Raw genomic sequence first — 17,554 nt, 5'->3', positions numbered from 1 at the left:
CAGATGCTGCACATGTGTGTGGAGGGTCAGAGGGCAGTCTTGGGTGTTAGTCCTTGCCTACCACCTTACGTGAGGTAGGGACTCTTTATTTCGATGGCTGCATATGCTAGGAGAGCTGGCCCGCCAGCTCCCGGGGATTCTCACCACGGGTGGGCTGGGATTATGGTGTGCACTACTCTACCTGGCTTTCCGTGGTTCTAGGGATTAGAACTCGGGTCCCCATGCTTGCACACCCTGCGCTTTACCCACTGAGCCATCTCCTTAGCCCACAGTCTGCTTTTTATTTGGGTTTTTATTATTATTACTTGGTTTTTCTGAGACAGGGTCTCACTGTGTAATTCTGGCTGGCCTTGAACTCACAGAGATCTGCCTGCCTCTGCCTCCCAAGTGCTGGGATTAAGGGCATATACTACCATGCCTGACCATTAATGTGATTTGTTGCTGTTGTTGTTGTTGTTGTTGTTTTGAGACAAGGTTTCTCTGTGTAGTTTTGGAGCCTGTCCTGGATCTCACTCTGTAGCCCAGGCTGGCCTTGAACTCACAGAGATCCACCTGCCTCTGCCTCCCGAGTGCTGAGATTAAAGGCATGCACCACCACTGCTCGGCTTAATGTGATATTTTAATTTTCTATAAATAGCATGCAGCGTTGTTATTCTGAGATGAATGTTACTTGCGAAGCCTTAGAACTAATAACTTAATCCAACCCCATCACCTAAGGGAGAAGGAAACTGGAGCCCGGAGATGGGTAATGACTTACCCAAGACCACACAGTTCATAGTGAGAAAGAGTTGGGAGGGCCTGAGTTAATCTCCCTTGTCAACTTGACTAGACTTAGAATCATCACGTAAGTAGATGTCTGGGCATCACTAGGACGGTCTTTTTGGAAAGGTCTGATTGAGCAACAAGGCCCCACCCTGAATGTGGACAGGAAGTCCCAGACTGAATAAAATGGAGAAAGTGAGCTGAGCACCAGCACTCATATCTCGGCTTCCTGACAGGGACACAATGTAACCAGCTGCCTCCTGCTGCTACTACTGTGGACACAATGTAACCAGCTGCCTCCTGCTGCTACTACTGTGGACACAATGTAACTAGCTGTCTCCTACTGCTACCACTGTGGACACAATGTAACTAGCTGTCTCCTACTGCTACTACTGTGGACACAATGTAACTAGCTGTTTCCTGCTGCTACTACTGTGGACACAATGTAACCAGCTGCCTCCTGCTGCTACCACTGTGGACACAATGTAACTAGCTGTTTCCTGCTGCTACTACTGTGGACACAATGTAACCAGCTGCCTCCTGCTGCTACCACTGTGGACACAATGTAACTAGCTGTCTCCTACTGCTACCACTGTGGACACAATGTAACCAGCTGCCTCCTGCTGCTACCACTGTAGACACAATGTAACTAGCTGCCTCCTGCTGCTACTACTGTGGACACAATGTAACCAGCTGCCTCCTGCTGCTACCACTGTGACTGTCCAGCCGTAACTGACTCTTACACCACCAGCCAAAAGAAACCCTTCCTTCCTCAAGCTGTTTTTGCTGGGCGTTTTACCACAGTGACGAGAAAACTAAGGAATACAGAGGCCACATGTCCTCTCTTGCCTTGCTAGAGCCATATGCGCTTCCTAAGAAGGAATGGGGCACAGAGAACCTGCACCCCCAAAGCTTTCAGAAGCCAAGCCTTTCTCTGTCTGTGGTCACCTCACCCCCCGTTGCCTCCTGAAACTTCCAAGCTCAGCATTCCTGGTCCCACAGTCTGGCTCCCCTTCATCTCCTGCTGAATCTCTGGCCAAGGTCACACCATGGTTGTCAAAGCCAGTGTCTGGCCACTGCCCATGTAATATGCACCCAGAAATGTCATTTGAATAACCCCACTAAAGCATTCAACAGCCCTTGTAGGCAGGTGTTATTATTAGTATTCCCAATGGCAAGAGACTTGGAACCATCAATTTGGTGCACAGTAACCCCTTCATCCCCCACTCATCTTCCCTAGGCCTAAAAGACCCTTGTCACTCTGTGTTGGTCAGCATCTGCCCAGGGGTTGGCTCAGCTGTTACCAACAACCATGGGCAGAAGACTCACCTTGTAGACTTGATCCTGGGCCAGGGTCCAGGCTGTGACCAGAATCATGGTACCCCATACATCTGTGAACAGATAGTCTGTAGACCTTACACGCTTACCCTGTTTCCTGCAGCCAGAGGTTGCTGATCTCTGAGTCCCAAACTGCAGTAGTTTGGCAGACACTGGCAGACAGTGGAAAGGGAACTCGGAGACAGAGTGCCACCCAGTCCCTCAGGATTTTTTTTTCCCCTCTGCTCACCGCTAACACTGACCACAGACTCCAACCCTCTTCTGTTTCTCCCTCTCAAAGTGGGATTCTAGGGACATAGAAAGTTCTCTGAGCAACAGAATCACAAATCAGACACTGGCTCTGACAACCATGGTGTAACCTTGGCCAGAGATTCAGCAGGAGATGAACGGGAGCCAGATTGTGGGACCAGGATTGCCAAGCTTGAAAGTTTCAGGAGGTGGCGGGAGTTAGTTGACCAGAGAGGGGCCTGGCAGGAAGGGATGGGTGGGTTGATGGAGCTGCAAGGGGAAAGGGTGGCTGTCTGGAAGCCTTGGTAGTGCAGAAGTGTCTACCAGGAGCCTGTGGGACAGCGGCAGTAGGCATGACAAGGAGGCTTCTAGATGGCCTGATGTGGCTTGCCACCTGAATAGGCAGGCATGAGAGCGAAGGAGAGCATAAAAAGGCTTGCCTGGACTGCTGCTGGCCTTGATGCTGCCCACAGCTGCCACTCCTGCGTCACCCAGCTCCACCATGCTTGGGGACCTGTTTGTTCAGCCCAGTGCCATCTGCCCCCCGGACTGATTTGCAACTGTTTAGTTACAAAGCGTCCCCCATGGCAGGAGATCCCGGGGTGTGATATCCACAGATGTCGGGAGGCTGGGCTCTGGAGGGTGGACATAGGGCACAGCTGAACTCAAGGGAGCTGGGTGGTCAGACAGATAATCCTGGGCTCATCACCACCTGATACATGGCTGCTGGTCCCCAGGGGGACCTGCTGGGCTAAGTAATTGCTTCTGTCTTGATTACTGGCTGTCACAAATGACTGTGGCTTGGTCCCTCCAGTGTGTTCAAGTCTTACAAATGTCCATGCACACAGGCACTATCAGGACCATCTGATCGTTACCTTAAAAGGTTTAATTTGTTTAGCAAGGGAATTAGGCTATAAACTATTCAGAAATTATGGAAAGCCACATGTCAAAGAGACCCTCCTGCCTACAGGCCTGCAGGTTCCTCATCTCTGTGTGTGTGTGTGTGTGTGTGTGTGTGTGTGTGGTGTGGGCATGGGGGTGTGTGGGGATGTGGTGTTGGGGAGGGTGTGGTGTGTGTGTGGTGTGCGTAGTGTGTATGTGTTTGATGTGCCTATGTGTGTGTGTGTGTCTGTCTGTCTGTCTGTCTCCCAGCAAGTGTATAGTTATCAGGAAAACAAATGGCAGAGCCAGAGTCTGGCCCCAGACTGCATCTACAACCATTAACCAGCTCCAGAATGTTCTCAGTCTAAAGCAACAGGCTCCCATCCTACATCCACATCAAAACTGGCTCCAAGGATCTGACCTATCATGGCCACAACTTCTGCCCAGAGCCCTGCCTGGCCCCGGGCTTTTTACAGTCTCAACACCCCAGCCCACCCCCCCAGGACAAGCCTTCTCTCTTTCTTTCCTACCACTGCATAGACATCACTACCCTGACGAGAAGCACTCATAATGGTAAGTGGCTAGCATTTGCTTCCTCTAACTCAACCCTAACAGTAACTCAGAAGGACTGATGCTCTCATTCCCACTTTAGAGATGGCAAAGCGAGGCTCAGCGAGGTCTGATGCTTCAAGTTCACACAGATCCTGGATTATTAACGCCTCACTCCTACACGGTCTAAGAAGCCCACCAAGGAGAGGCCAACCTCGGTTCTTAAAGACAAGCCCATATGCAAATCAGTTAAGGAATAGAGAGGTTCTGGTCACTGAGAGACTAGGTGGAGGACACCAGTGAAGACCTGTGCACAGCCAGCAAAACCACCCTGTGGCAGCCAAATAGCCAGCATGCTGCAACGCAGCGTCCCGGACCGCAGGGATAAATCACACAGCCCCAAGGACGCTGCCTACCTGCCCTTGGCTGACAGCCACTTGGAGATTGACTGGCTGGGGGAGGGGCTGGTGAGGCAGAGGGAATGCTCACCCACATAGTTCCCTGGAGCTGTGTCCTTCGCCCCTTGGGAGAGTCCCTTAGCTACCTATCAGGGCGAAGGCTGCAGGATCAGGGAGGTATCCCCCCCTAAAAGCACTACCTTTCAGATAGAAGCCCTCTAGCATCCCAGCACTCTAGAAAGCCCAAGCCTGTCTCCCACAGCCCCTGACAGACCCCTGGTGGCCCAGGGTAGCCCGATGCTCCCCACATCGCAGAATGACCTTGAAGTCTTCCCTTCCCCTGGATGCTGTATGAACCTCACAGCACTCCACTCCACAGCCATGCTTTCTCTCACATCATAAGCATCCTGTTTTCTCTTTCAAACTACATCAATCAACAGGACCAGTTTCTCTGTGGCTTAGCATCTAACACACTGCTAACTCCCTCCCACACGCCGCTCGCTGCCCTATCTGGACGTGAGCCACTGTAGGCAGATACAGGTCATCTCTACCAGATGCTCTCAAAGCTGAAGGAGCGAGAACAGGAGAGGTGGGAGCAGCTCGGGCCCAGAAGGGGGGCTCTAACAGCCATACCCTCCACATCAGGGCCAGGTACCCAGAAATAGTCACAAAGCCCCTAGTGTTGTGTGGACATGGTTTCCCACTACCTTCTCCCCACTCTAGAGGTCAATGTGTGCTCTTCAAAGGCAGAGGAAGGCTGGGTACTTGTTTTTGTTTTTGTTTTTGTTTTTCAGACAAGCAGCTAGTAAAAGATAAGACAGACACCATCAAGCACCATCTGGGGTCACCAATCTGCTTCTACAACTCCATTTTGCAAAGTGATCCTGTGCACTGAGGATCTTCTCTAGCAAGTAACATCAGAATTCTTACTTTTCCTAAATAAAGCAACAAAGCCCAGAGATGTTAAGGGGTCGGTCTGTCTAATGGCACCAGTGTAGGAAGCCAGCTCCTGGGTGCACTGTGCTTCATTTGGTAAACTCCCAGGGCTCCCTGCCACCTTGATGGTGATGATGCGTGGGCTCAGAAGGGCCCCCACACCCCTACTCTCCTCAGGCTCTGGCCCTGAGACATGGAGACAAGTTGGACAAATAGTCTGGAAAGAACTTGCCTAATGAATGCAGTACAACAGGATTTAGGGTGCCCTCTGCATGGAGGGTGGCTCTCCTCGCCCCTGACTGGACTCAGTGAATTACACAGCCCCATTTCTATGTATTAGTACCTCTCCCCTTGGGCTTGAAGATTTTATCTCCTTTGGAGAAGAGAAGCTAAAGGCCCAGAAAGCAAAAACAACAACAAAAGAAAAAAAAATCAACCTGTGATACTGAGCGAGCAGGTCAGAAGTCAACAACCCCAGTAAGAAAAGAATGCAACCTCCACGTAGTAGTTCTTTCTTTGGGTTTACAACAACATCGCCCCCTGCTGCCTGTGGCCAGTATTACCATAGCTCCCTGGTGGAAGGACAGCCAAGTCCTGACCGGTGTGGCTCTCTCAGTTCCCACTCTTTGCTGCTGAGATAATACACGCTTCCAAGGGCACTCACTCTTCACATTACGTTCTTGACTTGCAAACTTCATACAGAACACAAGTGAGGAATTTCCCTGTGGCTATGCAAAGCAATAAAGTAGTTGCCCTGCCCCATGCTGTGGGCAAACATTATTATTATTCCAGGAACTTAGAACCACAGTGAGGGTCAGCAGAGCAGGTGAGTCGTATCCCCGTCTCGGGGCAGGGCTATGCAGCAGCTGCCAGGAAAAAAAAAACAAAACAAAAAAAAACAAAAACAAAAAAAAAAACATGGTTTTCTTCCTCTGTTCCTTCAAAAGAGCACAGAGAAAGGATTTTCCCTGGCTCTGACCAGTGTCTTCCAAATTCCACACCAGAGAACACACTGCAGTACGTGCTAACTGATTCCTTTTGCAGAGTTCCCAAAGGTGAGACTTCTGGTAGCCAAATGTGACCAGAGGGAATGTTCCTGCCACACCCCTAAGCTTCTCTAGGCAGCAGTTACTTGTATGGAAGCAGGTGACATCTAATGAGCTATAATAAGGAGCAGATTGCCCCTGAGCCCCAAATAGGCAGCAGATCCTAAAGTACCAGGCGATGGGAAGTACAACTCTAACTGACAGCCTGCTCCCTCCCGATCCTTACCTGGGACGGGGTCTGCAGCATCATCCAATAAGCCTCAGTCCCAGGGAATTGGGCGAGATGCATAAATCAAATCTCCTCACTGGACACTTGGAAGTTGCCAATCTTCCCCTCTGGTTAATGGCCTTGGCTTGACGTTCCTTCCACACAGCACCCCTCACAGAGCTAATGGCCTGCTTCAGCACTGAACCTGTGGCTAGCTCCCTCCCTGCCAACCCAGACTGAGCTCAGCAGAGCTGCCTTGCAGAACAAAGGGAATCATTACAGCTGTGTTTCTCAAGACACCAAGCAAAATACAGAAGAAACTGTTCACCAAAGCCCTTGTAACCCTGTTGTGGAATTTACTACTGGTTTCTCAAACCCAGCAATGGTCTATGGGCAAAGGTTGGGTGTTTATGTGGAGGAATACACAGGTCCCCAGCCAACAAGGAAGATAAGACAGGCTCAGGAGGAATGAGCCTGCCTGGGTCAGCCTTGTAGGAGAAGGGGACCATGGGAGAGGGTGTGATGCCTCTCCAGGGCTCCTACTATCAAGGACTTTTCTCTGAGCTTCCACAGTGGGGTGAGTCACCCTTAAGAGTATAGTCATCCTGCCCGGAGGAGGAAGCAGCCTGGAACATGTGCTGAAGCAGGAGAAGAACCACAAGGAAGCAGTGAGTGAGGACCAGAAGCCCTGAGCCAAAGCCTCGGAGAGTGCCACCAGTCAGTTCTGCAGATAAAGGGGCCCTGGAGAAAGAGTGAGCTGAGATCGGGACCTGAGCTGTGAGTCAAGGCAGCCAATCTGGAGAGGCTTCTGGACTTCAGGAAGCAGGGGAGAGCCAGTTAGAAGCTACTCCTACCAGGCCAGGAAAGGGGCCAAGTGAGAGCCATGGTGTGGGGAGACCATGGAGGCAGGGGCTGCTGGGGTAGTGGCCTGAGTGAAGAAGGCCTGTAGTGATCACTCCCCTGCCCCCACTCTAAGCCCCTCCTGGACTTAGGGAGACCTTCTTTCCTTGTTATTCCTTCTTCCAAACCCTTGTGTCCCACTCCCTTTCTCAAGCTACAGCCAGCTAGACACTGTCAAAACTAGACAGGCCCCACAGGCAATACTGAGAGGCTCAGGGGGAACTTCTGATGGGGAAGCCCTGAACCCAAGGCTCTGGCAGCCTCTGCCTCTACCATACCTGCTACCCTCACCTGCCAGGCTAGACCAGCCAGAGTCCCTGTGGACTGTGATGTCTGGTCCAGGGAGCTCTCAGTACCTGCCCCAGCTCTGTCTCTCCGTGTCTGAGAGGGTAATTTAGACTTCGTCTCACCTCTGGAGCTCTCTGAGGCTGTCCCAAAGTGCAGGGACAAACTAGAGGGTGTTGCCCTCATCACAGAAGGAGGCCACCCCTTCCCCAGCCTCTCTAGCTCTCCTTAGACACACACACACACACACACACACACACACACACACACACACTCCTGAAGGAATCCACTCCATAAGGACTGCCAGGCTGCCTGGCCAAGGCATCACTGAGGCACCAAGACAGAGACTTTGTCACCCGCTGAGCCACAGCGTGAGTGAAAGAGTAGAAACACAGAGGAGTCAGAAGTGGAGAAAACCGGAGGAGGATGGGAAGAAGGAGAAGCAGTGATGGTCCCCTCCAAAAACAAAGGAAGGAAGAGACGGGGTCGGTAATATTTCATGAAAGGGATTAGAGAAACCTCAGTGTCTCCCATTATCTCTCCTCCTTGTCTCCAGAACACAGGTGACCAGGAGGCTGTGTGCTGCCCCTGTATGGCTGGCCATTGGTCTCAAATGCTTCGGGACTGGGTGAGCCTCCCTGGCAGCCCCGCTTTACTCTCATGGAGCTGGGGGAGGGGGGGTTGTGTGAGTGAGCACTAGGCTCAGGGTCACTAATGTGTCACTCAACCCACCCCCACCCCTGGGCTTGGTTTTCCTTGGGTTGGACAGTCCATGTTGACTAAACCATCCGCCTTAGGTAATGAATGGGTCCTAGGAAGGAACTAGGATTCAGGAAATAAATTCTGGGAGACTCTCCCTGACCCAAAAGCCCAGCAAGTTTTTCCTGATGAACTCAATCCCAGAATGAAAAGTCCAGAACAGCCTAGAGAACCAATGTCAGGTGACCTTTCCTCTCAAAAACTTTACATATATCCCCCTATTTAAAGCCAATGTGAGAGAAGAGCTCTATTTATAGCCCCATTCTACAGATAAGCAAATTAAGGTACACCAAAGTTAATCAACTGACTAAAAGAACATAGCCAATAAGTGGTTTCAAACCCAGACAGGGCTGGGCTCTTAACTATCATATGAGACTGCCTCCTCACGTATTTCCATTCCAGACAACAAAACCCATAGAGCCTGGCTCAGATCCCTCAGAAGCAACTTTCCCTCACCTCAGAGGCCTGAAAGCAGCCAAGGAAACAGCCATGAACACTCCTCCAGGCGTAGGGCATAAACTAAAAGCATTTGCTCTGAGAGTCCCCCCGCCCCGAGAATGATTTGGCAAACCCTGAACCCCAACTCCCTGAGACAGAAAGCACAGTCCCTCATGCAAAGCCCTGCCTGTGCCCTCTGCTACAACCCGCTCTGAAGAGCCCCAGAGAGGCCAGACGGTAGCAATGGGCTTGAGGGGGACCTCAGCAAAGGGCATGCCCAGAATTCCTTCAGCTCCTCGGGAACTGAAGACCCTGCACTCTCCCTGTCCTCTCCACTGGCCCAGGGAAGGCAGAGGCAGCCAAGTGAGGAGCATAGGCTGTGACTCACTTGAAGAAGTCCTCCTTGCAGTAGACGCTCCCGGCCCTGGAGAAGCACCTGTCAGCCAGCTGCATCTGGCAGTCTGCACACTTGAGGCAGGAGCTGTGCCAATGTCTATCCAGGACCTTCAGGATGAACTTATCCAGGATGTGCTGATTGCAGCCAGCACACTGGGGGATCTCTATGGAGAGAAGAGAGAGAGACAGTGTGAGCCTTCCACAGCCAGACCAGGTCCTGAAATGGATGCCTCATGGACTCAACCCCCCAGGCTGCCACATTTTCACTACTAGGTAGAAGTTGTATTGAAAAGCACCGTGTCTAGGCATGGACAGAGAACATCTGGCCTAAAAAGCAAATGCTATCAGGAGTGGGGTTAAGCCAAGGTCCAGGCCTGAGGGTGCTCAAGGGAATCTCAGCATCTTCATGAACTGAAAAAGATGCCATGACTGGCCCGAGCCTGTGCCCCCGGTGATGTTTTTTGCCTGTGCTTCAGGCAGGAAAGGCACACATCGGTTTTCTAGACTCCCTTCCAGCTTGGGTTCTGAAATGCCAGGGATGGAATCCAGGGCCTCACACATGCTGGACATACTCTACCACTGAGCCACATCCCCAACTCCCAGTTTGGGTTTTGAGTTGATCGAAGCCCACCAATCAGAGGTACTGAAAGAAATTCAGACCTGAGTGAAATGGAAGACAGCTGAGGAATAGCCTTGCATCATACCAATATGGTCTTAGTAGAGGAAATGAGGAGCTGTGGTCCAAACGCCCTGAACAGTCATGGCAAAGGCAATGATGTTCTGGAGGGTGGGCATTATCCCTGGAAGCTCAGGAGTGAGCTGGCTCCTCCAGGCTGAAAGTCACTCAGCACCTGATAATGGACCATGGTCTACTACAATAAGGAAAGTAGGTTCTGATGCCTGCAACTGAACTCTAACCACTGCTCCATCCTTTTCCTCAGCGATTCCTGGTCTGCTTTTCCAACTAATCCTATCAAGGGATTGCCTGGAGGTTTGAAAATATCTTGGACCACTACTCCAAAATCTGTAAAATGATCAGGCTTCCGCGCTGGATGAACAAAGCGTGCTAGTGTCTCCAGTTATTTCCCCTACACACACACACACACACACACACACACACACACACACACACACACACGGGAGGTAACAGATAGGAAGACTAAAAGCATAAAGGTCCAAGCATTGGCCCACCTCTAGTCTCCTCCAGATAAGCACTCATGGAGCTCACATCTACAAGTTTCCCTTCTCTGTTATAATTAATTTTTGCTAATTGCATGCACATAGCTTCTCTCACTGGGAAGAAGGATCCTCAGGGGCAGAAGCAGTGTTTCTCTCTCACCAATTAGCAGGCCTGGCACAAGAGGACAATCCCACAAGGTTATCTACTAGACAGCAACTGCTCCAGCTCTCACTACCAACATTGGCCCGAAATGGTTCCCGTGTTCCCTCCGTGCTCCACAATGTTGACGAAAGTACCAAATCCAAACAGCTCATGAATCCTGCATGTTCCTCCACTCATGCCGTGCTCAAGAGTGAGATACAAGTTTTAAAATGTCAGCATGGGGAAAACATTGAGGGAAAAAACCCGCCATATCAAAATCTACATAGCCACTGAGATTTCACTCTCAGCTGAATGTCTGTCATGGAGAAACGAACAGCAAATGTCAGGGAAGATGTGGGTGGGAAGAGAACTCCATACACTATTGATGGGAATATAAATTAATGCAGCCACTATGGAAAGTCCTGTGGATGTTCCTAAAGACTAAAACTAGAACTGATGGATGCCTAGCCACTGCACCATTCCTACGGATATATCCTAAGGAACCACAGGCAGCACACAGTGGACACCTCATGCCATGGTTAGTGCAGCACTATTCACCATAGCTGAGTTGGGGGATCAGCCTAAGTGTCCATCAGCAGGTGAATGGATAAAGAAAATAGGAAATGGGTCTAGAGAGATGGCTGAACAATTAAGAGCACTTCCTGTTCTTTCAGAGACCTAAGTTTGGTCCCCAGTACCTACACATCAGGAGGCTCTCAAACTGCCCATAACTCCAGCTGCAGGGGATCTAATACCCTCTTCAGCCCTCTGTGGACACCTGCACACATGTAGTGTACACATACACACACACACACACACACACACACACACACACACACACACACACACACGGCTGAGTGTGATGGTGTATGCCTTAAGTCCCACCTCTCAAGAGGCAGAAGAAGACAGGTCTCTGTGTTTGAGGCCAGCCTAAGCTACATGTTCCAGACTAGGCACAGCAGCATAGGGAGACACTGTCTCCAAAAGGGGGTGGGTATATTTACACAATGAGTTTTCATTCAGTCATAAATAATGAAATTAGGACTGAGCAGATTCTAAGGGGGAAAAAAAGACAGGACTAGAGAGATGGCTCAGCAGTTCAGAGGACCAGAGTTCTGTTCCCAGCCCATGCACGGTGTCTCACAACCATCCTTAACTCCAGTTTCAGAAGAGCTAATACCCTCCTCTGACATCTGCAGACAGCAGCCAGGTACATGGTGCACAGACATGCATCCAGGCAAAATACTCATACACATAAAATAAAACTGATTAACTAATAAAAAATAAGTCTGCAAGTAGAAGGAGGCTAGGTGTACCTGTAATTCCAGCAGTTGGGAGGTGGAGGCAGGAGGATCAGGAGTTCAAGAATAGCTACATAGAACATTACAAAGATAGTTACAGAGAACATTTGAGGCTAGTCTAGATGACATGAGATCCTGTTAGAAGAAAAGAAGGAAGGGAGGGAAGGAGGGAGAGAGAGAGAGGAAGAGAGAGAGAGAGAGAGAGAGAGAGAGAGAGAGAGAAGAAGAAGAAGAAGAAGAAGAAGAAGAAGAAGAAGAAGAAGAAGAAGAAAGGAAGGAAGGAAGGAAGGAAGGAAGGAAGGTGACTATTAGACAAAAGAAAGGGAATGTGGGAGCAGGGACCTATGGGGCAAACAAATGTGATCAAAATACATTATATATGTGTATAAAAAGCTCACAATGAAACTCATTATTATGTATTAACGTATGCTAACAAAAAATGTCTTACAAACATCATGTTCAGAGAAAGTTTTCTTAACTATCAAGATACTTATTTGAACTTGGGATGTTTGCTAAACATCATCAATAGTCCTGTAACACCCAAGTGGCCACCTTGAATCTAATTAAGCCCCAAACTCACCTGTCCCTTTCAGAGCCTAAATACCACCAGTACTTGTTTGCAAATCAGATCTACTAGTGTGTGCCTTGCTCTGTGACTACCACAAAGGAGAGACACAGGATGGACACACTCGCTAACTATCCCAGTTTGCATTATAGGATTTCTTTTTTCTTTCTACTTCATAGATTTTTTTTTTCCAAGCCAGGAATGTGATGCACACCTGATATCCCAGCACTCAGGAAACTGAAGCAGGATCGAGAGCTTGAGAAATTAGGCTATATAGCAAGGCCTTGTCTCAAACAAAATTAGTTTTCCTCTGTGAGAAAGGCAGTTTTTAGCTGGTAAGTACTTAAGGAAGAGTTCTAATTGCCCGTGATAGTGACTTAACAAGAGCGACCGGAAGGACAGTGTTAACGCCTGGATTCTAGAACCAGACTGCCTGAGTTTGAAAACTGGCTGTTTTTTCGCCTTGGACAAATGACCACTCTGCCTCAGCTCCTTACTTGGAAAACTGGGGAGATGGGACCAATATTGCACGTACACCGGCCCCCGGCATGCGCCCCAGGACTATTGCTGTGAAAGAATCAACACTGGGAAAAAGTCAGGAGAGGGCAGGGTACACAGCCGGCCTCCATGGGGTTCTCTGTGGTTACAAGATACAGGAGCACGTTAAGGCATGCGAAGTCCTGCCGGTGTGTCTGCCGGCTTCGTCTTTCTGGGCCTTCATAAGCATTTCTCCACAAACTCACTGCCCTCCGGTGCAGATGCAAAGAATGACCATCGAAGGGCAACCCAGAAAGACTTGAGGGATTACCTGCCGGCCATAAAGTATTTATCCAGCAACTCGCATGCTCTCTCTCTCTGGCCGCCAGGGAGTGCACCCCAGCCCCCAAGAGGCGGGGGAAGGCTTGGAAAAGGTGCTGGCTAGGAGAGACTGCGGGGAGGCACAGCCCTGCGGTGGATAGCCAGTTCAAGCCAAACCTCCAGCAAGGGACAGTGGCTGGTCCTGTCCTGAAGTGGAGGGGCTGGGTTGGAGGTTAGCAGGGATGGCCGCTCTCACAAATCGGGCAGGGAGAGGCAGACAACTCAGAAGCCTCCTAGATCAAGTAAGTGAGCCAAGGACAGAAAGATGCAGAGCCCGTTGAAGCTGAACAAGGACCCTGAGGGCGGGTCACGGTGCAGCGCCGGTGGCCATTTGACTGCTGTGTAAGGCTGCACCGGCCACCTGCCGCCGCCGGGCATGGGCCCTGCTCAGCAGAGTTGGTGACGCCTGGGTCACGATGCCTCACCGGGGACTTCTTTGTGGAACCGAGCGAGGGAGCCAGCCGCAGGATTCCGGAACAGGGGAACTGGGTGTCGCAGCGGGTTTTCTCTTGGCTTCCCAGGACCACAGCCTAAGCCTACCCCCAATTGTTTGAGGGTAGGATACGACTGTATTTCTCCTCCAACCTACAAATGCATGTGATGAGGGCGAGGATGTATTGCCATAAAATTTATTTCGAGCAAGGTACCTAGCGGGAGACTTAATATGATGGGTATTCGAGAAAGAATACATTAGGGCTAATGTATGCAGGGAGCAGCGGCGGAGCGGAGCGGAGCGGGAGCGCAGGGCACAGCGCGGAGGAACACTAAAGGCTGACAAGCGATCCAGTCTGCAGCTAGGAGACATCACAGCTGGTCAAGCTGGGATACCCAACCAGGGGTGGCCAGAGGAGGCCTGGGAACCAAACTAGACCCTTGGGTTTGACACAAATGTAAGGTATAGATTAAGGGCACATTTTACGTTCAAAGGCCTTTCCAAATGTACTCTGCTATCAACCGAGACATGATGGAGACACAGAAAAGGGGAAATTTTTTAAAGTAAAAGTAAGTTAGGGACAGTTGGAAAGACCCAGGATGTGCAACAGTAAGAATAGTAAAACCAAGTATGGTGGGCCTGCTGTAAACGGTAGCAGGTTTGTGTCATCCCTGCCTCACAGATGAAGAAATGCCTGCCGGGTCAGCAGTGTGCCCAGAGCCTAAGCCTGGCTGAACTGGTTGTTAAAGCAGGCTAACTCCCCCCCCCCCGACAGTGTTGAAGGGGACTGACTCCCCCACACCCACCCACCTTACATTTCTAGACAGGAAATGGACTCTTGTGCTACCTAACATTTGAGCAAATGCAAATATTTGAGACACACATTCAGGATTTGTTTCATCATGGGATAGATACCTAATGCCCACAGAAGGCCTGGGAGCCAGGAAGACCCTGTCCACGAAGAGCTCTTCAGCTGGGAGGAGCTGGCTTTTGCTGATGGCGCCTGTCAAGTTCAGACCCATCCTTCCCCTCAGAAGGTGCCGATTGGGGAACTCAGACCCCACATTCTAGGCTACACAACCCCATTCGATTAGCAAAAAAATGAAAATTATCTGCAAGATTTTCAAATAGCTACAATGTCTTTTTTGGTATATGGAATTATTATTGTTGTTTGCTTATGATTTGGAGAGACTAACCAGGTCATGCAACCTTCCCACCAAGAATCAGAGCTGCACACACCATTTTAGAGGCATGAGACTTTCCAGCTCTTTAGTAAGCTCAACTTCTGGCAGTTTTTAGAAACATCTCAAAGTCCTCCTTTGGAGACTGGAATTTAAGAAGATCTTTGGAGTCACTAAAGACAGATTCTGATCTGTAAAGTCAACTCCCAGTAAGAGGAATCATTTCATTTGAAGTGGGAGTTTTAATCCTAGGTCATACACAGTGTGTGTCCTGCAGTGATGGTCTCTGCAGACAGCAAACTCGGGCTTGGAAAGACAGCAGAAACTCCGAGATAGCTAAAGAAGGAAACGGTGATGCTGAACCACACACCAGAGCAGTCCTGCAGAGTGGCATGACCCAGGCATGGACTTAGGTCCAGCTGCATGTACACATAGGCACCCTAATTACCCACGCAGATCTCCTCACATACAGCCACACTCTCATAGTCTCAATAGACAGAGATGTGCATCTACACACAGAGAAACACAATCACAGATAAACAAAGACACATCCTGAGACACATGCACCTATGTACAAGCCTTATCTGGCTCAATTCTGTCATTTTATGGAGGGGAAATGAAGGCAGAGAGAGAGTCTTGAAACTGATATTTTGCAGAGTGACTAGAAGATAGATGAGCCACTGGCCAAAGGTTGCACACACACACACACACACACACACACATACACACACACACATACACACACTCACAAATACTTAAAAACACACATATAATCCAGATGTACACATGTACACAAGTGCAAATAGGCCACCTGTTTTGCACAGATGTGCACACATGTGCAGCAATGCATACAAGCATGAATATATACATAGGCTAAGGCATTGCCATTTTGGCAAAAAGCTAAGCCTGAAGTGAAGCATAGTGGAAAAAAGCCACTACTGGTCCAAGGGCACTGTTGGTTGGGGGAGTGAGCATGAAAGACACAGAAAGCTCTTGGGGAGGAGAGATAGAGGGATGGATGGATAGATGATAGATAGATAGATAGATAGATAGATAGATAGATAGACAGATAGTTCAAAACTCCTGGGTGATTTTGAAAGCTTTTAATGCTGTCTCAAGTTTGGACCTCCACATCCTTAGGTCTGCCTTCTTAGAGACTGGAGCCAGATTTATACACAGATCCAAGATGCGAGAAAATTACTGAACTTCTTTGAGCCTCGGTTTTCTTATGCATAAAATGGGAATGATGGCACCTGTCTGTTATTGCCAGATTGTGATCACATGTGCCAAAGAGCAGGGAACACCCAGCTCTATATGACCATTGCCCAGTGGTTAGTTCCCCTCTCCATGATCTCATAGCCAGTCATGAACAAGGTGACTTTACATATTTGAGGAGCATCAAGATGGCTTCAGGACTGGGGCTGTATCTCAGAGCAGCGGAGCATTTGCCTAGCATGTGTGAGCCTCCAAGTTCAACCTCAGGTACTGTCAAGGAAAACATTACTTCGCACTTCTAGTGAACATGTGAAACTTCTAACATTGTTCTTAGGGACATCTAAATGTCCAAAAGACTATAGAATCTTCCCTGGAACCATAAGCTATTTCTTTTCTTTTCGAGACAGGATTTCTCTGTGCATCCCTGATTGTCCTGGAACTCACTCTGTAGACCAGGCTGGCCTTGAACTCACAGAGATCCACCTGTCCCTGCCTCCCAAGTACTAGGATTAAAGGTGTGAGCCACCACTGCCTAGCTCATAAGCTATTTCTTCATCAAGAGTCTACAAGACCCACAGCCTGCCCTCAAAGCTCCTCAAGTATTTATAGGAGGGCCCAGTGAGGCTTAGTTTACAGACTGGTCCAACAGAAAGTGGGTTGTTCTTTTAAGGCCCGAATTCCTCCATCAGGAGTTTCAGGAAGCTGAGAAGTGGAAGAGCCCAAAAGGTCTGATGTGGTCTGTGGCAGATCAAATCATCCATGCCCTCTTGTGCTATCTAAAGAGCACTGTCCATTTTCATCCCCTACCTGTGGGTTTTTTCACTTTCAAGAAACTGCTCTCAAGGAATCAGAGGCCACCAGCAAACATTTCAGAGGGTTTGTGTTTACTGGATCGATTTTAATTCTTTTAAAAAATGATGTTTTCTATCTCTTTGGTCACAGAAGGTCAACAGTGTAGAAGGGGGAAAAAAATCACTAAGGAGACTCCAACACACCCACCAGTGCCTTCTAAAATGTACTTGAAAAAGTTCGCCTTTCTGGGGAAATGAATCACAGTTTTAAATCTTCCCAGTGGAATCACAATGCTGATGCATGGCTCTGATGTTTTTAAAGCAAGTTAGTTTGTCCTGATAGGGCTAATGTCCATTTGACCATGCTCTGACGCCAGATTAACATTTTGCAAAATCTGAACTTGCAGTCTTTATGGGGCATTGCTTTTTAACTGCCTTTTGAATGGATAGAGTCCAGTTTCTCACAATTGGGCTCAGCAGTCTGATGGTCAGATGGGATTTCTCCTGGTTGCTTTCAAGAAAGGGCTATGTGGAAGATGCTTCCTTGGTTCCCTGTTTGTGGACCTCACAATACTACTCTCACTCAGTTTGGTCATCTTGGGACATCAAGGAGTTCACCCAGCTGCTGCATCTGCAAAGTAAGAACTGTGGGTCTAGTCTCTGGTCACCTCTGAATGTTGTCACTTACTTTCAAATTCTCATGGTCATTCAGTTATTTCCAGACACCATTGGAAGGAGATCATTAGAAGGTCGTGAGACTAAGG

General features: G+C 49.2%; 1 protein-coding gene across 1 annotated transcript in view; it reads right to left on the bottom strand.

Moving 5' to 3' along the window:
• Nucleotides 1-17,554, bottom strand: part of Lhx4 (LIM homeobox 4) — a 40,673-nt gene that overhangs the window by 14,027 nt on the left and 9,092 nt on the right. The window contains exon 2 of the mRNA XM_059280990.1: nucleotides 9,118-9,289. Within this exon, the coding sequence (XP_059136973.1) occupies nucleotides 9,118-9,289 (172 nt within the window). The remainder of the gene's footprint in view (nucleotides 1-9,117; nucleotides 9,290-17,554) is intronic.

The sequence above is a fragment of the Peromyscus eremicus genome, chromosome 15, assembly GCF_949786415.1.
Source record: "Peromyscus eremicus chromosome 15, PerEre_H2_v1, whole genome shotgun sequence".
Taxonomy (NCBI): Eukaryota; Metazoa; Chordata; class Mammalia; order Rodentia; family Cricetidae; genus Peromyscus; species Peromyscus eremicus.
This window is presented reverse-complemented; position numbering and strand designations above follow the sequence as displayed.